At 43.3% G+C, this 27,526-nt stretch overlaps 1 protein-coding gene across 4 annotated transcripts in view; it reads left to right on the top strand.

Moving 5' to 3' along the window:
- Positions 1-27,526, top strand: part of NRXN3 (neurexin 3) — a 1,693,692-nt gene that overhangs the window by 394,143 nt on the left and 1,272,023 nt on the right. Inside the window, exons 6-10 of one of the 4 annotated variants that reach the window (XM_061156511.1) lie at positions 2,358-2,381; positions 4,157-4,184; positions 21,073-21,368; positions 25,411-25,434; positions 27,307-27,468. In XM_061156511.1, the coding sequence (XP_061012494.1) occupies positions 2,358-2,381; positions 4,157-4,184; positions 21,073-21,368; positions 25,411-25,434; positions 27,307-27,468 (534 nt within the window). Of the gene's footprint in view, positions 1-2,357; positions 2,382-4,156; positions 4,185-21,066; positions 21,369-25,410; positions 25,435-27,306; positions 27,469-27,526 lie in introns of those variants that run through there. The other 3 variants (XM_061156509.1, XM_061156510.1, XM_061156512.1) reach the window with 3 other exon arrangements.

Below are 27,526 nucleotides of genomic sequence, written 5' to 3'. Positions count from 1 at the left end.
TTTTTTAATTTTATTTAATTAGTTTAATTACCTTACAATATTGTAGTGGTTTTAGCCATACATTGACGTGAATCAGCCATGGGTATACATGTGTCCCCAACCTGAACCCCTCTCCCACCTCCCTGCCCACCCCATCCCTCAGGGTCATCCCAGAACACTGCTTCTTAATGTGGTACAAAGATACCCCCACCACATACACTTCTTCTGCCCTGAGTGGAGGGCGATTTGGGCAATGTAGGGAAGGTGCTCGGGGTTATTAGCAAGTGATTCTCTTCCAGCAAGGCCATGAGCTAACATAATTTATGGGAGAAATGTTCTGGATTGTGTATTTCTTGACCTTTACATATTTTCATTTCTTAAACCTTGCAAGGCAGAAGCTTTGTCTTAGAAATAGCTGTTCTCTTGCATTAAGGTTCTCTGAAGCAACTGGTGTGACTTGTTTTAAGATTTAAAGTGTAAATTTTCACAGGCTGTTAACAGTGAGCATTGTTGTTTGGTCACTAAGTCGTATCCAACTTTTTTGCAACCCCATGGACTGTATAGCCCACCAGGCTCCTCTGTCCATGCGATTTCCCCGGCCCAAGGAAGTATTGCTTTAAAATACATGGCTATTTACTTAAGAAAGGGCTTTGGCTGTCTCTAAAATGTGGAAAATACTTTTTATCCAACAACACGTGAAACTCTCAAATTGTCAGTTGACTTGTGTGCTAATGTATCTTAGTCCTCCTCTCTTTAGGCAGAGCGTGTGAAGGACTGGCTGCAGTAGATTCCATTCTCTGCGCTAGAACACATGCCCCTCCCATGCAGCTAGGGAAATAACAAGGACCTGATTGGAAAGGAGGTCCATGGTTGTAGGGCTGGACACCCAGTGGACATTTAATGAATTCTTTGATTATTGTGTCTTCTCCTTGGCTTTCAGCCCAGTGTAGATTTTCTCTGGCCTGTAGCTGAGAGCTGATACCTGCAGACTTGTTTGTTTTACATATGTAGCTAGTAGTCAAAATGCTTCCTCCACTCATATGAAGGCAGGACAAGCATTAGGCACAGTCAGAACTGGCAGTTGCTAGGAGATGGGATATGAGGGACTCCGTGGAGTTCCCCCAACCAAAAGAAATAGTCCTTCTGACCCCTGAAATATTACAATTATGGTTTGATTCCATTGGATTGAGCAACGCCCCTTCCTTAAAGAAATGCAAGTTCTCTCACATGGGGGAATAACTATTGTGTGCTTAATAAAATCTTTGACGGGGCTTCCCAATGACTCAGTGGTAAAGAATCTGCCTGCAATGCAGGAGATGAGGGTTCGATCCCTGGGTTGGGGAGATCCTCTGGAGGAGGAAGTGGCAACTCACGTCAGGATTCTTGCCTGGGAAATCTCATGGACAGAGGAGCCTGGTGGGCTACAGTCCATGGGGTTGCAAAGAATTGGACATGACTGAGTGACTTATCATGAGCATAATCTTTGGTGCCCACAAAGGGTATTAATCTAAGTGAGATACATTATGCTTTGTCAGGGAAGGTTAGGGTTGTGTTCTTGTTTGTTATTTGATTTTTTTAAAAAATTTACCCTTTGATTGATGGAAGACCAAGGATGCTAACTATCCAATGCCAACAGAAGATCACTGGCAACCTCTGTGCACTTTGCAGGGAGGCAAGCTTGTTTTGAAATTAGCCTGGCTTGCCTGCATCTGGGAAGGACTCAGGCAGAGAAGGCCCTGCATGCAGGAGCTGAAAGGGAGTGTTTCTTACCTTCAGACCCGCAGGACACAGGTTATCCCCCGCCCCCGCTCCTAGGAAGTGAGGCAGAAATGACTCTTGGCCATCAGCCACAGCTTTAGAACTTCCTTCAGCCTGACTCCCTGGCAGACTGAAGTGGGCTTTGAGGCTGCAGATGAGGAGTCAATGATTGATCTCACTCCACATGTGTGTGAGGTTTGAGACTGCCCGGTGAGGCCGTACAGGGAGGTGGTGAAGAGTGAAGTTGGGTCAGCCAAACCTGGGTGTGAGCCTTGATGCTGCCTCTTACCAGCTGAGCCACCAGGGACAGATTACAGAGCCTCCACTCTCGTGCCTAGAGAACACAGACCGTGATGACGGTGCTTGCCTCTCGGTGGTCAAGGAGATGAGTACTGTGCTCAGTGTGTGGTCAGACCTCCAGAGCCCGTTACTACCATTATTATTAACCAGTGAAATGCTAACAAATAAATGTAAGGGGACAAACCATTTGGAGCTACTGCGCCAGAGGGTCCATTTAGACTTTGACCTCCAGCAATACTCAACTTCACCTTCCTTTGTATAGTTTGTTAGATGGTGAATTTTAACCATGGTGTGGAGCTTTCCTTCACGTCTCTAACCAGGGCGGGGGTGGGGGGGGGGCGGGGGTGGGGTGGGGCGGTACTGAGACCCAGTTCATGACATATTCAATATTGACAGAGAAATGAAATCCATCTCTCACAGATCTGCAGAAAATTGTCATCATGGGTGCTCCCTAAACTATCCAGAGGTAAAGGGGTGTAGCATTATTTTTTTCCCCCTTCAAAATCAATGTAAAACTTAGAAAAAAGAATTCTCTTTTGTCTTTAGACATGTTTGTTTGTTCTGACCTCTCTGTGAAAGTGAAGGTTGCTCAGTTGTGTCCAACTCTTTGAGATCTCATGGACTGTGTAGCCTGCCAGGATTCTCTGTCCATGGAATTTTCCAGGCAAGAATACTGGAGTGGGTTGCCAGTCTTTTCTCCAGGGGATCTTCCTGACCCAGGGAATGAACCTGGATCTCCCGCATTGTAGGCAGATTCTTTACCATCTGAGCCACCGGGGAAGTGGTTGGATGTATATATTCATCTTCCCAGATGTGGTCTAAGTCAGTGTCAGAAAAAGTTACCAGTGCATTTCAGATGAGATGGGAAAGGGATGTGACACATCCCACTTGCCAGTTGGGAGTGACACAAGGCGTGTGTTCGTGGGGTCTTCAGAGGGCCTTAAAGGGTGGGTCTGAGGCTGTTGACAGGTGGTGGGCTCACCTGTGTTATTGATACAAGGAGCTTTGCATTCAGGGAGTTCCTGGACCACTTGGCATGCTCGTCAGGGCTGCAGGAAGTGGAGAGCCTTTTTATATGTCACCAGCTATTGCATGCCATCGCTGCTTCCTTTCCTGTCCTTTTCATTTTCCTTCACCAGCATGGTTCTCAGATTTATTAACAGCCTTTTCATGCCTTCTGCAGCCATCAGGATGAGCAATAAAGAGGCCGGAAAGAATCCGGTCTTCTTGTGCTTGTCCCTCTTCACTGCGTGGCTTATCTTTTGTTTCCCCTCTGTTTTTTCTTTTAAAGAAAATTCTGTGTTGCTGCTCTGCATCAGGCTAGAGACTCTTTCCTCCTCCTTCCTTCTCTTTTACTGCTTTTAATTGTTTTGGTGCATTTGTTTTCCCCTGGACTTGAGCACGATGGGACAGGTCAGCTGTCAGAAGAGGGGCCGAACACCACTGATAAGGCTTTCAGGAGATTGCAGTGGAGTCATTCAGCGGCGTTCCCTCCCTGAAGTCCTGGAGTCTCCACTGATGCAGGGGGAAAAGAGAAGGAAGCTCAGAGTAGTAGGCGTAACCCACATCAAGGGTGTGGCTTAGCCACGTGAGCTCTGGGCAGAGCGCGGCTTACCCAGAGCCCTTCTCCAGGGAAGGGCATTGCCCAGTGCCAGCCCCAGGGACTCTGGGACATGGGTGTAACATCCATCCGGATGTGACACGTGTGCAGGAGGCCTTGGAGAAAGAACTCAAGTGAGAACTAGGCATCCAGCATCTTGGGGATCAAGCCTCTGGAGTTGGCCCTTCAGTTACTGGGTTCGTGTGTCCACCCCATTGGTGTTTTGCAACTAACTCACTTACATAAAAACCAGAAAGCCTGGGTTTTGGTCTTGCCTCAACTGCCAGTTCCTTTGGACAAGTGCTGAACTGTGCTAGGCTTGTAAAAAGAAGTAGAAAATGATTTTCAAAGTACCTTCCATCGCTAACGGCTAAATTTCACTTTACCAACTCTACCTGCAAGGCATCAGTGAGAAGCATATCCTTCCTTGGACATTGGTGTGAAAATGCGTTAATTCCTTTTTCCCTCAGTGCCTTGAGGTAAACCCAAAATCATGGTTCTTGGGATTCATTTGTGTAGCCTGTCCATCAGGATATTCATGGTGAGCGTTTAAGGAAATGGTACACATCTTCTACATTGGAAAAAAAGAGAATAAATTGTATGAATAGTAATATCATCAGGTTGCAATAATTCTCTGTGTTTTTTCAAAACCCAGTCACACTTCAGGATGACCCAGTTTGAGGATACTCTCCACTTCAGATACCCTAGAAATGTGATAGGGCTCTTCTGTTTTCACTCTTGCCCTCCCACGTGACTAGTGCTCTCAAAATGTGGTGTCTGAATGGATGGCTGAGTGATCGAGTGAGTGACTTAAAGGCTTCAGGTAACACATTGTCAACTCTCTTTCTTTGACTCTCAGTAATGGTTCTGTGAGGCTTCTCAGGTGGCTCAGTGGTGAAGAATCCATCTGCCTGCAATGCAGGAGACCCAGGTTTGATCAGTGGGTGGGGCAAATCCCCTGGAGTAGGAGATGGCAATGGACTCTAGTATTCTTGCCTGGAAAATCCCATGGACAGAGGAGCCTGGCTGGCTACAGTCCATGGGGTCCCAAAGAGTCAGACCTGCCTAAGAGACTAAACGGCAGCAACAATGATGGGATACAATGAGGGCTTTGGGTAGTAATGCAGAATATGAAAGGTGTGCACTCAGGTTATATTGGTAGGTCTGCTGTCTTGCCATAAAAACCAGCAGGAAATGAATAAAACTTAGCTAGCTTGAGAGAGTCATCAAAGAAGGTTCCTATCCAAACTAGCTACCATAGAGACCCTAGAAGATCACACAGTGGGTTGCTTCACTCCTGATCTCAGGAGAAGGGCTTTTATATAAAACTTGACTCTTTTTTTTTTTAATTGAAGTATAGTTGGTGTATAGTATTACATCCATTTTGGGCATACAGTAAGTGATTTATAATTCTTAAAGGTTATGCTGCAGTTAGTTATTATAAAATATTGGCTATGTTCTCTGTGCTGTATAATAAATCCTTGTAGCTTATTTTATACATAATTGTATCTCTTACCCACCCCCACCCCTAAATTGTCCCTCTTTAGTTCCCTCTCCCCACTGGTAACCACTAGTTTGTTCTGTATATCTGTGAGTCAGTTTCTTTAAAAAAAAGATTTATTTATTATTTGGCTCTGCTGGGTCTTAGTTGGGATACTCAAATCTTTGATCTTCATTGTGGCATGCAGTCTCTCTAGCTGTGGTGTGTGAGATCTAGTAGGGATCAAATGACCCTTACATTGGGAATGCAAAGTCTTAGCCACTGGACCACCAGGGAAGTTCCTCTTTTTTGTTATATTCACTAATTTGTTGTATTTTTTAGATTCTACAAATAAGTGATGTCTGATTTATTTTACTTAGCATAATGCCCTCCAAGTCCATCCATGTTGTTGCAAATAGCAAAATTTCATTCTTTTTTTTATGACTGAGTAATATTTATGTGTGTATACAAATTGTTAAGTCCCTTCAATCATGTCTGACTCTGTGCAACCTCATGGACTGTGGCCCACCAGGTTCCTCTGTCCATGGGATGCTCCAGGCAAGAATACTGGAGTGGGTTGCCATTTTCTTATCCATATTTGTGTGTGTGTGTGTATACATATATATATGTATGTTTGTGTGTGTGTGTGTACATATATACATGCACACACAGCATCTTCTTCATTCATCTGTTGATGGAGGCTTAAGTTGCTTCCATATTTTGGCAGTTATAAATAATGCTGCTATGAATTTTGGGGTTCATGTATCTTTTTGCATTAGTGTTTTTAGGTTTTTTTGGATGTGTACGCAGGAGAGGAATCACTGAATCATGGTAGTTCTGTTTTTAGTTTTTTGAGAAACCGCCATACTGTGCAAAACCTAACTCTTGTTGCAGTAGAGGAAGCAATGAGATTGAAGTTAGACCCAAGTCTACCTTCATTCTAAATGCCTTTCTTGTCAATTATGGTTATTCTAATTGGATAGCCTTGAGTCTGTGAACCTCAGCCCCCACTTTGACAACTGCAAATAATAGTACCTGAATAGATTATTGTGAAGATTGTCTTAAATGTCATGTGCATAATAGTTAAACCAGAGCTGAAGTCCCTGACACAGAGTAAGCTTCAAAAATGGTAGTTGGCATCATCACCATTATTATCACCATCACGTTCAACTCAGGGACTATGGACATCTTCTGGTATGTAAAATAGTGATAATGCCTACTCTCTAAGGCATCACAGGATTGAAAAAACAATATTTGCAAAGGGACTCTCACTGGTCCAGGCACATCGCAGAGGAACAGTAAGTACTAGGTTCTTTCCTTCTCTTCTCTTTGATGACGTCACACTTTTCTCTTTCCTTGGAGGACAGTGGGGCACTATTGCTCTTTTGTAAAGTGGTCAGTGTCATTGAGGGGTGGTCCAGAGGCCCCCACTGTTTGGGAACCCATGGTTAATTCCGAATCTGTGGACTGTAGGATATTTTGATGGTAATTTAAATTGTGATAATGAAGTTCTGCTGTCTGCCTTAGTCCCATGTTGATTTTAGTTGGTGTAGTCCATCTGTCACGAGAGGATCACTCCTGAAGAGAGATAAGACCACATTTCTGGGCCTTTAAATCAGAGAATGAGATTCAATCAGCTTCCTCTCAGACTCCAACTGCTACCATATCCAGATGCATCTTTGCTGATAGCTGTATATGGGTATCACCATATCTGGCAGGAATGAGCCAGCAGTTCTACTTTTTTTTTTTTTTTTTTCAGTCTTGGATGGTGTTTCTGTATGTCTTAAGTCTCCTCACTTTTCATTGCTCTGATTCATTCCCCGACAAATTGTGGTCACAAGCCTTGATCAACTGGGGATAATATGCAAATATGTCTGGGATAGCCTGTGTAGCCTCTTCATATCATAGTTGGATATCTACATCATTCCTGATTGTATCATAACCCATGAACAAAAGATGCCATTGACAAATCTTACCTATTAATTAATGTCTCAAGAGGATTACCACTTTGGTTTTATTGACATCATGTTGCTGTTTAGTCACTATGGTTTTATTGACATCATGTTGCTGTTTAGTCACTAAGTCATGTCCGACTCTTTGAAACCCCGTGGGTTGTAGCCTGCCAGGCTCCTCTGTCTGTGGGGTTTCCCAGGCAAGAATGCTGGAGTGGGTTGCCATTTCCATCTCCTGGGGATCTTCCCAACCCAGGGATTGAACCTGCATCTCCTGCCTTGCAGGCAGATTGTTTACTGCTGAGCCACCTGGGAAGCCCTCTTATCCACATCATAGGAACTGTAAATATCCATCATAAAAGGCTACAGAAGAAAACTAAACCCATTCGAGCATCTCTCTCAGAGGCTTATAATCTCAGTTTTGTGTGCCCTTTCTAATAACAAGTCAAGTAATTTTTCCCTCTCTGTGAAACTTGAGCACACTTCTGACTGTATGCTCTGGACTCAGAGTCCAGCTGCTTGGCCCTGAAGCTTCAGTGAGCTTGCTGGAGGGATACAGCATCTGTCAATGGTTTATGAATCGTCTGACTGAGAGGGAGGGTTGCCATTTTAGGTTCAGTGCATCAGAAGGGGGTTTCCTTTTCATGCTTTCATAATTAATTTTTTTTTTTTTAGCATTTATGTATTTGCAGTGTTGCAAATTTAGAGAATTCTGACAATTTTCTCTATCATTCTAATGATCTGTATTCATATCCCAGGGCATGTGGTTAATATATCTAAATGTTGAAAATCTACCCTTGTTGAGCAGATAGAGGTTACTATAAAAGCTGCAGAAGGATGCTTTACAAAATTAGATAACGTATGTGAAAGCGGCTTGGAATACGTGACAGAATGTGCAAGAGTATGTGTGTGTGTATGTGTGCATGCACACACACACACGCATGTATATTTAATAGTTCATCTCCCACAGGAATACTGTTGACAGAGCCCTTTGTAAAATATACCCAACCCTCAGCAGGAGACAGCATGATCTCAAGGAAAGTATACAGTGTTGTGAGGTTGACCTTGGTGTATATTTTGAATCTGCTTCATACTAGCTGTAGTGTTGTACATGTATTTCACCCCTTGTGAATGTCAGTTTTATCATCTGTGAAATGGGGCTAATAAAACTTTATTTCATAGGGCTTCTATGAGAGTTAGATAAGAAACATACCAAGTATTCCAATAAAAAGGTTCTCCTTCCAGATGACATATGAACACACAGATATGTTATTTCTATTAATAATACTTTGGTTCTGGTGGTTAGTGTTTTGAATTCTTGTAGCTCCAATCACCAAAAAGTCTTGGTCAATTCTTGTCAGATACTATGTGTATAGTGTTTGTTTATTTAGACTCTCCCTGTGTTAAAGCCTGGACCATAATACAGATTCAATAAATATTAATACCTGTCCTTTTTACACGATGGCAAAAAAAAAAAAAAATTCTACCTGTTAAAAAAGCTCTACTAATAGTCTGAGGTGAAGCAATGATGCAAATGAAATAAGCACTTTATTCTAGTTCTATTTAGTTCAATTTATAATTGAATTTGCAGCCACTGAAGATTTTCTCCTTTATTTAGGTTTCCTGAATTAAGTCGCTGATTTGTAAGTCTGCCTGCATTTTGGAGAACTTTCCCTCTCCACCCCCTTTCAGCGTACCCCATCCTAATCCACCTCCAGGTTCGCTAAAAGCTAAACCCTTTTGTTTAGTTACATTGGACCCTGAGCATCATCTGTCCCTTCCTGAGAGTCCTGGCATGGGGCAGTTTTCATTTTTGTCAGGATCAGACCCCATCTCCTGCTGGCACCGTTATTCCTACAGGAGGAAAAGGAGATGCACGCTTCAACATAAAAGAAGATGCAGCCCACGTCTCCAGGATTTGTACCTCTGCATTGGCATGGTTCCGCAGTTTGTGTCTCTGAACGGGGTTTTAATCACCTTGGCTCGAGTGCTCAGCACTGAAAGCTTTAAGGGTACTGCAGAAATGGTAGATTAGCCACATTTAACAAAATAGAAAGTTTTCATTGTGCCATAAAAAGCCTTATTGATCTTGTCCAGGCATTGACTCCAGGGCCTTTTTAACCAGCCATTCTGTCTAGACTTGCAGGCTAGAGCCCCCAGTGCTAACAAAGGAGGGCTGGGCTGCCTGCTGCCCTGGAAGGCCAAAGGGATGGGCAAGGATTCAGGTTTCTCCGTGGGGATTTTCTTAAAGAACTAGAATGATTTTATTCTGTTGTTGGAAGGCCTGTGCAGAGACTTGTCAGGTCCCCCAGACCCCAGCCAGCCTTCTCTCACCCTCAGCATTGGCTGTGGGGCCATCACATGGCAGCAAACACAGGTGTCTTCTCTCCCCTCACTTCCATCAGCTTTTCCCCTCTTTCCTCCTAAGAAGCCAGGCTGAACCCTGGGATGCTGAGGCACTTCGCAGTAGGTCTTCAGGAGTGGGCAAGGCAGGAGAAGAACTGGTTACCTTAGCATTACTGTGATCAGTTCAACTTCATTTCAATTCAGTCTTCATTTAGCACATTTTGGGGTACATGGGAGATTTCGAAAAGCTGTGAAAATTTGCCACTCACAAAGATATAGGGAAGGAGTTGATATCTACCTGTAAATAGCCAAAGGAGTGTTCAAGTGTTTATCTGGTGATTTAGGTATTTATCAGAATCATCTGCAGGGATTTAACTTTTTAAAAATGAATGCTTATATTTCAAACATAAAAGAGAACAGACCCTGTAGTAGAGGATGTTATAAACATTGGCTTAGTTATTGCCCATATGGAACAAATCTTAATGTTTTGCCATTTTTGCTTTATGTCCTTTTATAAATACAATCCTGTTGAATAGCTCCCTGTTTTCCTTTCTTCTCTCCCTCCCCAGAAGTAAACGCTATGTGAAATTGATGTGTAGATTTTTTCTATTTTTGTTGCATATGAATAGTGCTGTAATATATAATGATTAGTGATCATTATGTGTGTGTATGTGTGTATAAATCAGTGGAAGTAAAATTTATTGGCTACACACAGTTTATACTCATTATATTCTGTTTATTCTGGGCTGAATGAAGGAAATATTTGGTAAAAGTCTTTAATACCTTGTATTGATTAATTCATGATCACCCAAATGAAGCTTGGCAGTCTCTCAGTATCCTTTAGTCATTTTGGACTAGGAATCATTTGAGCTCCTGAAATGTTTGTAGGAAATTTCATGTAACACCGAATCATCTTTTTTTTTTTTTTTGATACTTAAAGGTAGAGAGTTTCACCAATTAGATGATTTAGATGTAGACTTATTAATGCAGGAAATAGATTAGGTCATCTTCCAAGGTTTCTTATGATGCTACAGTGATGATTTATTATGGAGGACTTTTTGCTTGTTTTCATCTTGAATGAAAAGAGAAATTTTACAGACATAAGTATTTTAAAATTCCATGTGAACTTAAAAATCCATGTATTGCTTCTACATATCTTAATATCTGTTTGAACTTTCCCAAATTCTGTGAATTTTTTGTGACATTTATATTCCTTCCTGAACATTATATGTGAATACAGTGAGTATGTAATTTAGTTAGCAGTTAGTACCAGGGTTAGTACCACTGTAAAAAAAAATCATTTTAGATGATCTGCTTCCTGTTTTAGGATCATTGTGGATGTATTTCATTATTATTAATTTTGTTTTTTATCAAAGTTACAGTCTTCCATCCTCTCCTCTCCTCCTCTGTGTCCCTAGAACATCATCTAAGGACCTCTGTGTCCCTTTGTCCTCATCAACTCTGTAGAATATAGTCTCACAATGAGGTGTTAGGTACTCTGTACAATTGCTTTAGTTGTTGTGTAACTTTGATAAAAGATGCTGGTTAAAAAAAAACAAACATGCAGATTATTCTTTGAGGGCTGGGCCAAGGGTGAAAGGTTATATAGGTCTGTGGATATGTGTATTTTCTATATTTTTTTATTCAAAAACATCAAAACTCAATCTAAAATTTATCTTCAAGTATGTGACACTGGTTAAATTTTTACCATTCTATTCACCCATATCCTTGGTGTAACTTCAAGAAATGCATCTTAGTAACACAGTGGCACAGAGCTGGCGTTGGAATTATTGATATGATCATTATATTTACTTATCATTGCCCTCATGCGGTTCCAGGTATGTCTAGTATCTTCGCAATCAGAGTGTGAAAGCAGTCCAGGCACTGGTTGTCTGAGGTGACAACTGACAACCAGAGTGTCCTGAATTAATTGAGGAGCAGACACAAGAGTGAAGCTGGCAGTCAGGTCAAGGATCCAGACATTAGTTCCAGTGCTGGGAGAGCTGGGTTAGAGAATGTGCCTTTGATCTGCAGTCCTACCGGGCCTCCTGGTAATTTTCCCCCTGAATTAAACTCAATCGCTCAGCCATAGTTTGAAGAGTTAGAAAACCCCAGGCCTTCTCATGTAGGGGCAGAGTCTACCCTGATAGATTTCACTGCATGAGGGAGCCTAGAGGAGAATGCATGATTATCTTAGGAGGGGCAGAGCTGAAGGAGAGAGAAAGACAAGTCACATGGAAGTAGTGAGCACCGAATTAAGAAATATGGATCCATGGGCGTCAGACCGAGCGGACGGATGGCTTCTCTCCTTGGAGGATTTGAATGGGTAAAGGAGACAAGGTCCATGTGTCATTCCAAACAACTGCCTTCTGGAGAGTCGGGGGTGGGGTGGGGGGTGGGAATGCTTTCCTGAAGGCATGGGACATGAAGATGGTGTTCCCTCTACAAGAGTGTGTTATTGTGTTCAATGATTGTCTGACCCACAAGTAAAATGAGAAGCCAGTAGTTGAAAGAAGTGTAATTACAGTTTAACTCATGTAGATCCGGTGGTTATGGGAAATAAAAGGCACAGCATATTACATAAATTATTATCAGTGGGCCGGCAGGGAGCTGCAACACAATTGCTTCAGGCCAGGGCCCCTCCGTCATCTCATTCTCTCTTGGCGGTGTCTCCTGGATTCCTCTTTACCTCTCTGGGCATTAGTCCATCCGCTGGACCTGTTGATGCAACACACTCATGAGCGGAAGCTCTCCTCTGCCGGTTCTCCATCCCCGTGCCCCAGGAATATGACTCATAAGGCTCCTACCTGCAGCTTTAGCCTCACAGGCCTGCTACTTTAACCACACTTAATTTCTCACCATCCCCTGGGCACCGCATGCTTTTCTAATGATCCTACCAGTGAAAACATTGTTTCTTTTAACTAGAACGTCATCCTTTCTTTGTATGGTGAACTTATACTCATACATCAAGACCCATATCACCTCTTAAATATTTACACTTACATTGTAATTGTAATTAAATTGTAATTTAAATAATTGTAAATATTATCTCTTACACCTGTAATCACTTTTTAATATGTGCATTATCAACAACAACAGCGACAACTAACACATCTAGGGCTGGGAACTGGGCCAGGAACTTTATCTGATTCATGTCTCACAGTGAATCAATGAAATATGTTTTTCTCCTTCTGTAGACTAGGAAAGCAGGGGTTAGAGAAGTTAAATAGTAAGCTGAGGTTCCACAAAGTTAGGTAAATTCTAGGGCTGGCTGTAAAACCCAGGTCTGTCCGTTTCAAAGCCTTATTATTAAATTCCATGTCATCAAGTCCACAGTTCCCCTGCACTATGAGCTACAGGTAGGTGCCCTGTTTAACGGGAGTCCATGGCAGGGTCTGGCATTCGAGTTTTTTCCTGCTTTATAATTTCTCTTCTTCAGTAAATGCTGGTCAATTATTCCTATTCACAGGGTTTCTATGTGACTCAAGTGTATTCAACACTGGGTACCTCACCTGATGCACAGTAGGTACCTGGAAATACTTATTCCTTGAATGAATAAACAGAAAATCTAGCTTTTATTATAATGCCATTGAGAACTATGCCGTCTTCAGGATGCTGTTAGCTTTCTAGTGATTTCAGTGAAGCATGATTTTCCAGGCTGTTCTTTTGTGGACTCGAGGCAGCTCCCCTCGCCAGGATCCTGGCTGTTTATTTTCCAAGTGACAATTTGATTTACTATTTTCCTTCTCATCACTTTCAAGGAGCATCTGCAGGCTAGTGAGTGACCCAGGCAGCGTGGAAAAGTCCATTTATTTCTCTGCTGTATCTCTCCTACAGAGCTTGTGGACAAGGATTAGAAATGGCCTCAGGTGGTCAGGTCTCCTGTGTGTGTTTTCTTTTGTGGTGCAGCATTGCTCATAACAACACAATTTGCCGTCTGCTGGTGCACTCTGCGTTTAAGATACCTGTTTGGGGGGTGTGGCAGGTAAAGGATTCATTGTTTGTCCTTGGTGGATGGCTCTGCAGTTTGGTCCATCCCAATGCTTCGGTTGGCCCTGAAATACATTGTAAGGGAAATGGGACTGGAAGAAGCAAGAAGGCAGTCACTTGTGCAGTCCTCTTTTTTTCTTTCTTACTCAGTATGTTCCTTCCCTGAGTCTAGCAGATGTCCTTAGGTGATGTCTAACAGAATTCCCTCTAGGAAGAAGATTTCTGCTTTTCCCTCATTTTTGCAGATATGGTCCTCTCATAGCCCAACAGCTAACTTGGGTGTCCACACATAGCTTGTAAGAAGCCTTTAGAGGTGGCAGTTGTTCTATATGTTGGATGCTTAACAGGTTGCATGGAAAACAGAACTGTGTGTTAAAAGACTCACACCCATCCACCTTAACTTGTTCCTTTGCCAGCAAAAGACTCAAATGGGCGTTTTCCCTCAGGGTGACTTTCAGATGGAGTGGAGATGCAGCCCCTGTAGTGACGAGTAGAATGGTTGTGGAATCGTGGCCTTCTCAAGAAGTTTATTTCTGCTTTCTGTACCCCCCTACCTTGGGCTTGTGCATCTCCCATCCTCCTCAGGGCTTCTTTGCTTGGGGAGAATTGGGTGATGTGCTAGTTTACAACATAAGACCCTGAAACCTCTCATTGCAACTGCACCCCGAGAGGAGAGACAAAACCCTGCTGAATCTGTGGATCAGAGGAATGGAGTCAGCATGTCAGCCTCAGGACCACCTCCCTTTGTCTGCCAGGGAGGGCAGCAACAGCTCATATTGTGTTTTGAGGCTCATTAGCTCCAGGGTGGGCCAGGCCAGGATGGCCAGCTGGGGTTATCTTTGCATCAGTGCAGAATAAAGTACCATGCTGCCGCAGAGGTTTATTGAAGGATGAATAATTCAAAGATGAGAGCAGGGTTTTTTTTTTTTTTTTTTGAAAAACCTTTTATTTTATTTTGGGGTACAGCTGATAAATAATGTTGTGATAGTTTCAAGGGAACAGCAAAGGGACTCAGACATACATATATCTGTATCCATTCTTCCCCCCCAAACTCCCCTCCTATCATCCAGGCTACCACATACCACTGAGCCGAGTTCCATGGCTGTATAGTAGGGACCTTGTTGGTTATCCATATTAAAATATAGCAGTGTGTACCTGTCCAAACTCCCTAACTATCCATTTTCCCCAACCTTCCCCCACCCCCCAGCAATCATTGTGAATCTGTTTCTATTTTGTAAGTTCATTTGTATCATTTCATTTTAGATTCCACATATAAGGGATGCCATGCAATATTTCTCCTTCTCTGTCTGACTTCACTCAGTATGACACTCTCTAGATCCACCCATGTTTCTGCAAGTGGCATTATTTCATTCTCTTTAATGGATGCATAGTATTCCATTGTATATACGTACCACATCTTTACCTATTCTTCTATCAGTGGACACCTAGGTTGCATCCATGTCTTGGCTATTGTACACAGTACTTTGGTGAGCACTGAAAAGTAAAGTGAAGTCGCTCAGTCATGTCCAACTCTTTGCGACCCCATGGAATGTAGCCTACCAGGCTCCTCCGTCCATGGGATTTTCCAGGCAAGAATACTGGAGTGGGTTGCCATTTCCTTCTCTAGGGGACCTACCCGACCCAGAGATCAAACCTCGGTCTCCTGCACTGCAGGCAGATGCTTTACCCTCTGAGCCAGCAGGGAAGCCCTTTCTGGTGAACACTGGGGTGCAGGTAAAAGAGGAGAACAGTTTTGCCTGTGTCTCTGGAACCTGTCCTCAGGAAGCTTGCTCCTGCTTCCTTTTCTAGAGCACCACAGGTGTTCTGCTCGGGCCCAACGGTTACGCCCACCCTAGAGGTGTTGGCATTCTAACAGGCTCTCCTAAGTGGTATCTAAATATTTCATTTCTAAGGCTCTTTCTCTGATAAGGGTGAAGAGTGTGATCTCAGTCTGGCTTTTTCCAGCCTGCCTCTACAGGGGATTTTGAGTTGAGCTGGCCCCACTCCTGGATCCCCTGCTTGGGCTCCTGCTGCCTGAGTGGCGCTTACCTGTCATTGTCAGTGGTTTTTCCTTTTGATGGAAGGGACTTCATGCAGTTGCAAGACATCAGATAACAGGGTCAGGCTCCTACTCCTCTGAGAATTTGAGTTCCTGATGAGGGTGGTGGTGGGCTTTGGTGGCAAAAGTGATGGAATGAGAATCAGAGTTCTGAGGTTTTAGAACTGCTCTAAATGCTTCCAAGTGCCTTGGATAACCTATGGAAACTGTGGGTCCCTCTTTCTTGCATTGGTATACGCATAGCAAAGTAACCTCCCAGACTGTCAAAGGAATACAAAGAACGGTTACGAAAGCATTTCGAAATATATAATATTTTAAAACATAGTGAATAGAATTCCCCTTTACCCCTTCCTGGGCTTCCCTGGTGGCTCAGATGATAAATAATCCACCTGCAATGCAGGGGACCTGAGTTCGATCCCTGGGTCAGGAAGATCCCCTGGAGAAGGCAATGGCAACCCACTCCAGTGCTCTTGCCTGGAGAATTCCATGGACAGAGGAGTCTGGTGGGCTACAGTTCATGGGATCGCAAAGAATCGAACACAGCTGAGCAACTAACACTTTCATTTTTCACTTTACCCATTCCTGACCTGTTCTCACCTGAGCCCTTTCTTGCCCAGTGCTGTGTTCTTGTCCTCACATTTTAACCTCTGGCCCTTGGCTTTCCACGGCTGCATTTGCATCTAAAGTAGCCCAACTTTGGCTTCTTCCTGTGGTCTCCAGGTTTTTAGAATCTCTGTCTAGGTTGTCCCTTCTAGAAACTTTTGCTTCCATTCTTGTCCAGTGAAATGCAAACCTCACTGGGTTATATCAACATTCGGGTTGAGCCAGTTTCAGGCACCCCTTGAAGAAGGAGTTCAAATGTGTTCTGTCTTCTTTTCACTGGGCTCTCTGCCTTCAGCCCTCATTTCTTCCCAGTTCACGCTCATCGCAACAGAAGCAGGATTGCATAATCTTATATTTAAAAAATGCAAATCAGACCCTCCATCCTCTCAGTAAAGTTAGGCATTGGTTCCTCAGGACATTTAGAATAAAGTTCCTATTTCTTAATCTCACAGCCTAAGACATCAAGCTATCAGTAACCACAGGCCCAATTCAACAGAGATATGTATTACTTTACACTTCTTAAGTTCCACAGTAAAAGAAAAAAAGACTATTTTAATCTATTTTGGAATTTCTCAGAGAAATAGAGTTATTGATATATAAATCAGCAGTTGGATTTTTTGGGGGGAGAGAGTAGGAAACAGAACTGAGTAAATGCCTAATAATGCTGTGTATATATCAGTTCTTGGATTAATAAGTCATTTGAAAAATCAGTTTATATGTCTATACAAACTGATTCAAAACCTTGAGTTATACTTATCTTGATTGCATCTAGTGTTTAATCAGTTGGACACTTAGAAGTAATGGGCAAACGATTTGTTGTCATACAGGGTTGAGCTCTGCTTTTCATGCAGTGAGAGTAGCATTTTTATTTTAACACTTATGCAATTGATTGTAAACTTTGGAGTGATATAATCTAAATGAATCTACACAGTCCATTAGCCATTTCAGCGCCTGCCCTCTTGCCAAGCTGTAGCTTTACACTAAACCATTGTATGCTGTGTTACATAATCCCCTGCATTCATTTTCTCTACCTATTTAGCCTGAATATGTACAAGGTGACTGCACTGTCTCTTGAACCTCCTTCTCGGTGTAAACACTCGCTATAGAAAACAGATTTGGGGGGCAGTATTACATCTTTCTAATGGAGAGTTTGGAGAATTGAATTGGCTTAGAAATGTATTTGTCACTATTTGGTTTTGCACCTTTTAGTTATATTCACTATCAACTTAGTATGGTTTTCAAGGTGATAAGAAAGTGCTTGAGCTTTAGCCACTGGAAGGAAATTAAGACAATTTGGGCTCTTAGGAGAAAAATGTCAGTTGTGAGAGTGTACAAAGGAATGATTTCTTCCAGGTCCTCAGTCTTTCTCCTGGCAAGCCCTTGTTTGCTCTTTTGAAGACTGGGTCACACACTGCCAATGCCTCTCCTTCCTGTAAACAGTACAGGGGAAAGGATCCGGTGAATTAAAAATGATATGATTTGCTTATCTAGAATACAATTCAGGAAGTAGCTTTCAGTGGTCTATTGTTCACTGCATATGAAGGAGATACATGGTGTCTGGGATGACACTGCCTTCTCCAGTCCAGAGAAATGGTTAAACTGGGGAAATTCATCATTGAATGAAAGGAGTTAGAGGGCTGTCAACTGTTGTAGCAGTTTTCACTGTTGTTGTTGTTTAGCAGCTAAGTCCTGTCTGACTCTTTCTGGCCCCCATGGACTCTCGCCTGCCAGGCTCCTCTGTCCATGGGATTTCCCAAGCAAGAACACTGGAGTGAGTTGCCATTTCCTTCTCCAGGGGATCTTCCCGATCCAGGGATTGAACTCACCTCTCTGACCCACCAGGTTCTTTACCACTGAGCAGATATTTGCAAAGTAATATACTCTCAAGGATGCATAAAATCCTCATTGATGAATTTGCATGGGTATTAGCATACATACATGTGGGATTTGCATAGTTTTTTCTCTCATTGGTTTTATTTCTTATTTATTTACTGTGATAGCCTCTTAATGATGTCATTTTTCTCCTGTGGCCTTCTACATAAAATAAGTTCTTTAATTTTAAATACACTGATTCCAGGAGGAAAAGAGAAACATTTCTTTTTGGGAGGAAGTGTGATTTATGTGGGGGTAGGCGGAATAGGTCTCTGGCTTAGTTTATTCAAGGTTTGGGGTGGTTTGTAAATCAACACATGGGCTCAGTGGAACCATTCCTTCCCTTTGAGCAGCAAGATAAGAGCAGGTGGTATATCCAGAATGAAGGGCGAAAGGTAACTGATATTTGGAGAAAAGTTTAGAGGCAGCAGAAGTCCAGAGTAGGACAAACTGGTTTTGGGCAACTCACTTATTCCTAGTCATCAGTTTCTACCGTAATAAAAAAAAAAGACTGTTTTAAATCAGGCAATCTCTAAAATCTTTTATAGCGCTAAAATTTATTATTTTGACAGACTCCTTGGTCTAATTATGTGAAAAAATATTAAGCACCACATAGTACATTAAATAATATCCTGGGGCCTTGCTCTTCTGTGTCAGGCCTTTCCCCTTTGAAGGGTACTTGATAATTGAGGCTTCTCTTTAGAAGCCCTCCTTTCCTTGCTCATTTATCTCAGTTCACTGGGCACACAGGTGTAACTTAAATGTTTATAGAAGACACCCACTAATACACCATGTTGGGTGCCAACGACAGGCGTAGTAGTTGGTTGTGCGTACATTTGCATTGTTAGGAAGAGAGCTTAGCAGTGATACCTGCATTTGATTTGCCATCTTCTGCTGTAAATCAGGGTCATCTCTGGTCTACTGTACAAAAGAGCTTGTCCAATTGAATTCTAACAAAACTATTTCTGCAGAAATGGGAAAGGAGAGAATGAAAGTAGGGCACTAGGGCATTGGATGGATGGGCCTGTTTCAAACATGTAGTATAGTGCCAAATATCTACTCTGATTTTGGGAGGATTCATTTTGGTAAAATACATCTGGCATGGGTTACGTGCTGAGTAGTTCTCACTACTTACATATGTAAGCAACACCGTGGTCACTTAGAGGTGGACAAGTCCCTTTTGCTTATAGCAGTGTGTGTGCAAACAGAAATGTGCAGGTGTGTACATATCCCTGAGGCCCTCTGGAAGATATAGGACACACTTAATCTCTTCTTTCATTCTTTGGAGTGTGACGTTGAGGGTCACGTTAATGATGTGGTGATGCTATGATGAACTTAATACCGTATATGGGTCGTCATCTCTTCACATCATGAGAGTGACTCCTTTACCTCATGATGAGAAAATATTTATTTGACTTTCCTTAAGGAGCTTACCAAGGGCTATGATGGTCGATAAGGATCTGAGTTAAGGTGGATTGGCTTTGGTTAGGTCTAGAAGGAAAAATAGAATTTCCTCAACTTTACTTTGTAGCCCCACCCCACCCCACCCCTCTTTAAAGGGAAACTGCATATCTAAATTTGTATTATTGTTCATTTCCTTTTGTTGAGAGGTACTTTTGACCAACCCTGATATGAAGTTGTTGTATAGTGGCTAAGTCGTATCCCACACTTTATGAGCCCATGAACTGTAGCCTACCAGGGTCGTCTGTCCATGGGATTTCCCAGGCAAGAATCCTGAAACAGGTTGCCATTACCTTCTCCAGGAGATCTTCCCCACCCAGACTTTGAACTCTAGTCTCTTGCATTGGTAGGCAGATTCTTTACCGCTGGGCCACCAGGGAAGTCATCCACTCTAAGTGGGGTTGCCTGACAGGAGGACAAATGGAAGTGTGCATGCTGAGTGTCTAAGTTATAAGTCAACAAATAATTAAATCAAATATTTTCTATCCTCTTACCTTGGAAAATAGAGCCTCGAAACAACTTGGTTAAGGCAGGTTCACATTTAGCATTTTCAGATTCCTGGGAGTTCTGCTTCGGGAAATATCAGCATAGGCAGAGCTAGCCCCTCAGATTGGCTCTGTGGCCTTCACCCCTCCTTAGCTCCATCGCTCATCACAGGGGCCTGGTATAAATGCACATGGGTTCCTCCACCCACGTGGCCAAGGTTTGTGTAGACCTGTACAAATAGTCCCCAGGGCTAGTCCTCAGACCCTGAGGCGTGCACACTGATAGGCATGATTTGCCTTCAGAAAGCTGATCCAGGGAAGAGGCCCGCACAAGCCCTGGGAACACACTTGGGGCTCTTGGGGTAGCAAATTATAGGCCCCCAGTGTCTAGAATACGGTCCTGAAAGAGAGTCTGGGTCCCAGTGGGACACTGTGTTGGCTGTGTGGACCCCTGGTCCTGTGGAGAGATGTTCCATAGGATGGTCTGACCAGGCCATCTCAAAGAGCTTCAGGGAGCAGTCTGTTGGAGTAAAAGGGAGGCATTGCTATCCAGTGTAATATCAAAGCATATTATCACATTCCATTCTGTTCCCTTTTCCTCATCTGCTCAGTCATTTCCTGAGGTTCAACCTCCTTTTTAGAAATCCTGTCATGTTCCACTGGGCGCAGGACTGTACCATGGAAACCAAAGTTAGCCATGTTACCAATGGATAGAAATTAGAGCCAAATCTTTCAGGGTAATTGATTTTTATGTATTGGTCAATAAAAGGTACTGGGAGCTAAAGAACACTCTGTCAGAACAGTTAATTATCCATTCTAAACCAGCCCTTTTACAGGCATTTAAATGCTGATATTGATGCAAAAGCAACATAAGCCTCACTTTACCATTTTGCATGAATTTTCCCTTTAGGTTTTTCTCTGGGAAAATTTGAAGGCAAGGTAGCAAGCCTTCCTGCATCATCATTTTAGTCTTCTGCCCTTGTGTGAACACACGGCTTCTCTGCTAGTTTTCCTGGTCCTTAGACACAAGTCTGTGGAAGAGGTGAAAGAAGTGTTGTGCTGGCATCAGGCCCCTGGCAGGGGCAGTGCCCTGTAGATGTGTGTGTTCTCTTTGGTATTTGCAAAGACGTGGCTCATGCCAGTCAAGTGTTGACTGCTCTCCCCTTTCCTTTCCCTTGCAGCTCGAGAGGAGAATGTGGCCACTTTCCGAGGCTCAGAGTACCTGTGCTACGACCTGTCTCAGAACCCGATCCAGAGCAGCAGTGATGAAATCACCCTGTCCTTTAAGACCTGGCAGCGGAACGGGCTTATCCTGCACACGGGCAAGTCGGCTGACTATGTCAACCTGGCTCTGAAGGATGGCGCGGTCTCCTTGGTCATTAACCTGGGGTCCGGGGCCTTTGAGGCCATTGTGGAGCCAGTGAATGGAAAATTCAATGACAACGCCTGGCACGATGTCAAAGTGACACGCAACCTCCGGCAGGTAATGGCTGAGGGCAGAGAGTGCCTGGAGGCTCCTCTCAGGGGGCTGGGGAGGGAGTGTGAAGTAGGTGATGGGTTAGGTTACACGGAAAAGGGTAAAGATACCATATGGGTTTGCATTTGTCAAGCTTTCTCCCAGCCTTACAATTTCACAAGGATAATGATTAAAATATGTTTCTCCTCTTACTTCAATTCTCCATGTATGCTTGTTATTTAAGAAAAAAAAAATTCAGTTGTATAGATAATAAAAGTTTTAAATACTTTCCTTTTATTCTGCTTTCTTTTTTTAAAATCATCTTCTTGATTACATTTGTACCTTGTATTATTGTTAAATTCAGTTAGGGACAGGATTTTGTTTCTATAGCTTGGTAGATTTTCCTCCTTCTCTGAACATATGTTTTTGTTTTTTAAGTAAGTTAGCCATTGCCATGATACCATAATTTTAATTTCTTCCAGAGAAAGTCTTTCTTTTTCTCTTCCTTTTGATTTACCAGCCCCTCACCAATCTTCTTATACTTTTATTTTATTCTTTTGGTTGTTGTGTTAACCTCTAGCCTTGGAGTGAATTAGCTGGAATCTTTCTGAATTCCTTTGTTTCTCTGTTCCTTGCTGCTACTTTATTGCCCCTGTCTCTACCTCCGAGACTCTTCAGTTGACTAGGAGGCCTGGAAAGTGGAAGGACCCACATTAAAAAGTCAACTTTGGAGCAGCCTTTCCTGGTTCTGTACGTGCTTGAGAACTCCCATCGCTTGCCGATGCTAATCAGGCAACTCCGTCAGGTGACAACGCTCTCAGAAAACCTTAGCCGAGTGAAGTTGTTTTCTGTTCATAATTACTAATAATAAAACAACAGTAACAATAATAATATTTCACCAGCCCACATCAGGAAACAATTAAAATCACTTCCTGTAAAAGTCAAGGTCTGTCCTGAGTCTGCCTTTTCCAGGTTCTGTTTTCACTTGGTTTTTCTACTTGTGAATTTGTCATTAAACTCAGTTGGGCTGCATTCATCCTTTATTAATCAGAAAGCATTATGTAAATTTCCAGAAGGTGCTTATCAAATTTTCTTCTGCAGTATGATTGATTTGATGCCTCCTGTGGACATGAAGGCATAAGAACTGACAGGTATTTGCATATGTTTTCTGTTTGATAAAAGTGTAACTCCTTCATAATGCTAAATAAATGGAGAAGGCCCACCCACAGCAGAAACGTACAATTTTCGAAACACCCATTTCCACACTTAAGCATGTCAAGGAAGCCCCAGGTTGGCTATTCTATTTTATCTATGGTGCAGTTGCCAAATCATAAGAGTTAGAGTCCCCAGTCATCCTAATACACATGGATCGAACATTTTTTAATCACCATTTTATATTTCTCCTGCAAGGCCAAAGAATCCGATTGCTGACGTTTTCTCTCATCATTCCCCACCTGTACTTAAGGAGAGACCCTCTCAGCTGCCAAGAGAGCCCAAGTCAAATGTCCATTTGCTAACGTATAAGGGCTTGAAATGTTTGAGCTGCAGAAACTAGACCAAAAAGTAAAATATGACCTTTTGTTGGTTTCCACTGCCCGGGACACAGTAACACCCTCTGGCATCAGTCAGTGGAGGGGGAGATTCTCCTGTCCCGGGGAACAGAATCCGGCTGTTTCTCACCAGCTGCTCTGCTTCTATATCTCTCTCGCACCCCACATGCTCCCTTGAAATCATTCTAGAATGATTTCAAATAGCCAGAAAAGGCTCACTTTCATTTCTACTAAAACCACTTCTCTCAAATAGAGTTGGGCCCTAATTCAGTCGTTTACACTGGAATAGGGACAGACCAGCCTGTGATTCGAATATGGGTTGTGCTGTTGGAGTCTCAATAAGCAGAGGAAAGCCACACTGGAGGGTTCCTCTCCCAAGCTCTGAGCCCCAGCCCCACTCCGTGCCCTTGGACAAGCCCCTTAGCCTTCCCACACCAATTTCTGTTTGTGAGACGTTGATTACAGCCCTCCCCAGCCACGTGTGGTGGCGAAATATGCAAAGCACCTCATGTTCCAGGAGGGTTATGAGCTCATCTGTGGTCTGGGTGCTAGACTCGCTGGGACACGCACGACTTACAGGCCGGGCGTGCTGTCCGAAGGTGACCGCCTCTCTCTGTCCCTAAGCATGCAGCCAAGAAGAGCTCTCGAGACAAGGCTAGTGAGGCCCGAGGGTGTTGGGGGCATTTCTTGGCAGAGGGAGTATGAATCTCGTCGAGAAAGTGGATTATTTTTCCCATAAAATACACTTAAAACAATTTTTGAGTTCCCTAGGATACGTTTGAAGGAGTGGGAAGCCCTCGTCTATCTCAATTAAACTTAATCGATTAAACTTCATGAATATTTGATGGCAGCCATGTCTGCTCTTTGGGTAAGGGTGAAAGGCTTCTGTGGTAAAGATTGATCTGAGGAAATTTTATTGGAATTTCCTTACCAAATGGAGCAGAGCTTTTTCCCTTTCTTCCTTCTTGGTCATCTACTCATGGTTCTGCTTTGGGGTTAAAGTCAGTCAGTGAAAGTGTTGGTTTGCTCAGTAGCTTTTAGGTTAAGTTTTCAGGGCCAAATTCAGGCTTCCCAGGTGGCCCCTGGTGGTAAAGAACCCACCAACCAATACAGGAGACATAAAGGATGCAGATTTGATCCCTGGGAAGATTCCCTGGAGGACGAAATGGCAACCGACTCCAGTATTATTGCCTGGAGAACCCCATGGATAGAGGAGCCTGCCAGGCTACAGTTCATAGGTCACAAAGAGGTGGACTTAGCGCACAGGGCCAAAGGCAGGCACTTGATTGGGGGTTCTGAGTGATGGAGGGAATGTGGATTATTTGTTGCAAACCATTACCAGGATTAGCACCAAGGTAGTAAGGAGTTTTTGTGGGTTTTTTTGCTTTGGTTTGGTTTTTGGTCCATAGCCTTGAGTCCAAGGTCATGACCATCACAGGAATTTCTTGACCTCCGTATGCCACTTTAATCAAACCAGAAGCATAAAGCCAGGTTGCCCGTCTTTATCTACCTCCAGCCTCCCAGCTCCGGGTGCACTGGCAATTTAACATTTGAAAGCTGTGAAGAAGAGACTAATCGTAGGGCTTCTGTAATCACATTTAACTTGCCAGTCCTCTCTGCCACCCATGCAAGAAATTGCTTCAAAGCTTGAAAGGCATTCCTAAGGAGGAATGAGGGGAGCGTGATGCCAATAGTAGGCATTCCAGCAGAGTAAACCAAACAATGACATCATTGGGTAATGAGAAAGACTCGAACTATTTCAACACATTCTAACCACACAGTTACTCTAACCCAAGAGGGCAGGAAAGAGAAGAAAGTTCCCCTCCTGCCTCACAAAGGCTCCCCAAGTCAAAGCAGTTGTGGATCTTTAAATTACCTCTGGAAACACAGAGTGAGCCACATTGTATGGTCTTCGTTTGCCTGATGTGAACCGGAAATGTTCTAAGCTCTTTTTGTTCTAGGAGGAAGCCATGATCGTCCATGCATGTAGTCAGAGTCAGATGTGAAAAATAAAAAATCCCCAACGTATGGGTGTTTCAGCTCTATTTATCAATTTACTGAAGTTCAATGACAAACTTTGGGGGTCTTTTCTTTCAGGAGAGGTGTATTGTATATGTGCTGAGGGTGGGAAGGGCGTGGGGGCAGTGTTCATTCAGAAGAGCCCTTGGAAAGTAAGTATGATGCTAATTCTGACCTGGGTGAGGTCCAGTCTGAGTGGTGTTTGGGAGAAGTGGGGAGTTACGGATGACAACGTGGGCTGCAGCTCCTTTCCTGGCTGCGAGCCAGGCGCCAAGGTTTTCCATAGAGTCCTGGTCTCATTGTCTTCCCCCACTCTCTTTTTCTGTGTCGGGTGCCTTTTTTTTGAAAAACTAACCCAAGATCATTCATGCAATGTGTCATTTTACTAACCGACTAATGTACTAACACCCTAACGACTCATCTTTGTTTTTAGTTTTTTTAATTAACAATCGTTCTGTTCACAATTTTTTAATTTCCTTTCTTCCCCCTTTTCCGCAAAGCACTCAGGCATCGGACACGCTATGGTAAACAAACTACATTGTCTGGTAGATATCATTCTTATTGTCTCTTTTTTTGGGTTTGCCGTGTGTTGCCCCTCTCTTCCTCCCCAAACCCCACTTTTATCCTCTTTAGACTTGTTTCTTTTTTTGAATTTTTTGTTGTTGGTGTTGAATGAAATACAAGCCTTTCTTTTTCTTTAAAAAGAAAATGGAAGGGGATGGACCTGTCCTGACAACATTTGGATGACTTTGGTTGGGACAGTTTCCTTTTCTCCACTATTTTTTTTTTCCTAAAAAAAAATTTTTTTTAAAGAAATATTCTTTGTTTAGCTAAATTCATTTTGGTTTTTTCTTATTTTGCAACTTCCAAGTTACAGACTAGGGACAACTGAGATTTCTGTTGAGGACTTTCTTCTCTCCGTGTCTTCCTACCCCCTCACTCTTCCAACTTTCTTCCTCCCCCCCCAACCCCAAACTCCTGAATCCCCCTTTTTTCATTCCCTTTTGTGTGGCTGTGGATGCCACAGGTGATCTGGGGAGGAAAGTACTCTGCTTCCTGTGTTCTTCCTTTCCCTTCTTCCTCCTTACTTCCCACCTCAGCCAAAGGGAGCTCCGCCAATTGTGTTCTCCATACAAACTCTGCATGGCATGTTCCTGTCTCGTGAACTCCCCATTAGCATCAGAACCTGTCTCCTCATTTTCCTCCTCGCTACTAACAACCTACCAGCCATCAAGCCTACACCACTTTCTTTTCTCTCTCTCTTTTTTTTTGTCTCCACCCTTCTTCATTGTCCTCTCATCCTTCATATATTTTGGGGTTGGGTTTGGACTTTTTCTTTTCTTTTTTTGTTGGTAAGGGAGGTGGTTGGCAGGGACGATGACCCTTTCGTGTTGAGTGTGTTTTCTATCCTCACTTCCGCCTTGCTTTTCAGTTGATTTAGCGCATGTAGGTGTGAAGTGGATTTTGGTTCTTTCCTTTCGTTCTCTGCACCCTGGTCCCACGTCCCTCCCTTCTGTTCTTCTGCCTTCTCTCTTGGCTCCAGATAAGTTTCGCATGGGTGTGTCAGCGTATGGTGTGTGCACGCTTTGGGGCCTCATCTCTTCTCTGCTCCCTCTGCTCCTTTCATGGATGTTGGGTGTATGGGTGCTATTTCTTTCTGGTGGGCATTATTATTATCATTTTTTGGCTCTTACGCCTCATCATTCCTTTCTTTTTGTTAGCATTGCCTTTTTTGGTTTGGGCCATTTCTTTCCTGGGGGGTGGTGATGGCAGTCAAGGGAGGACAGGGGTTGATGTCCTGGGTAGTCCATGGCATGTATCACCCATGACTCATCAAACTCAAGACCCTTTTCCTTCCCTCCCTGAATGCATGTCTGTCAGTGTGGTGTGAGCCCAAAAGGAAACAAATAAAAAAAAAAAGAAAAAGAAAAGAAAAAAAAGAAACAAAAACCATCCACAACCAAAGACCAACCCCCTAACAAACCCCATCGTCTAATGTCTCCTTTGCTGTTTCTCACGACCACCATAAATTACAATCATTCAAAAATAAGCCATCATTTTACCAATGAACCGAGACAAGTGATGTCGTCTGAGGAGAGTTCCATTTTCTAGCCTGACTGAAGAGGGCATTGGGGAGAGCCAGCCGCTCACGCTCAGCTTGGCAGTTCTGAGAAACTCTCCCGGGAGTCTGCAGGCGAACGCCGGAGGCTTGGGCCGCAGGGAGGCAGACCAGAAAATGGAACTTGGCTGCACATATCAAAATCGAACCAAATTAGAAAGAATACCTCACCCAAATCTTACTGAAAGTGATGCCACCGGTAGGGCAAGCCCCCGGACGTTGACAGGACCTTAAGGTCATTGTTGGGATTTCTTTTCTCCCTGTGTCCCTCCGCCAGGTGACCATCTCTGTGGATGGGATCCTTACCACGACAGGCTACACTCAGGAGGACTACACCATGCTGGGCTCAGACGACTTCTTCTACGTGGGAGGAAGCCCGAGTACCGCTGACTTGCCAGGCTCCCCCGTCAGCAACAACTTCATGGGCTGCCTTAGAGAGGTGAGTTCACCCATCCCGTTTCACATGCTGATTGTCTGAGCACTGATGAAATTCCCGG

Source organism: Dama dama, chromosome 12 (genome assembly GCF_033118175.1).
Source record: "Dama dama isolate Ldn47 chromosome 12, ASM3311817v1, whole genome shotgun sequence".
NCBI classification, from domain to species: Eukaryota; Metazoa; Chordata; class Mammalia; order Artiodactyla; family Cervidae; genus Dama; species Dama dama.
The sequence above is the reverse complement of the archived record's forward strand: the minus strand, read 5'-3'. Positions and strand labels throughout refer to the sequence as shown.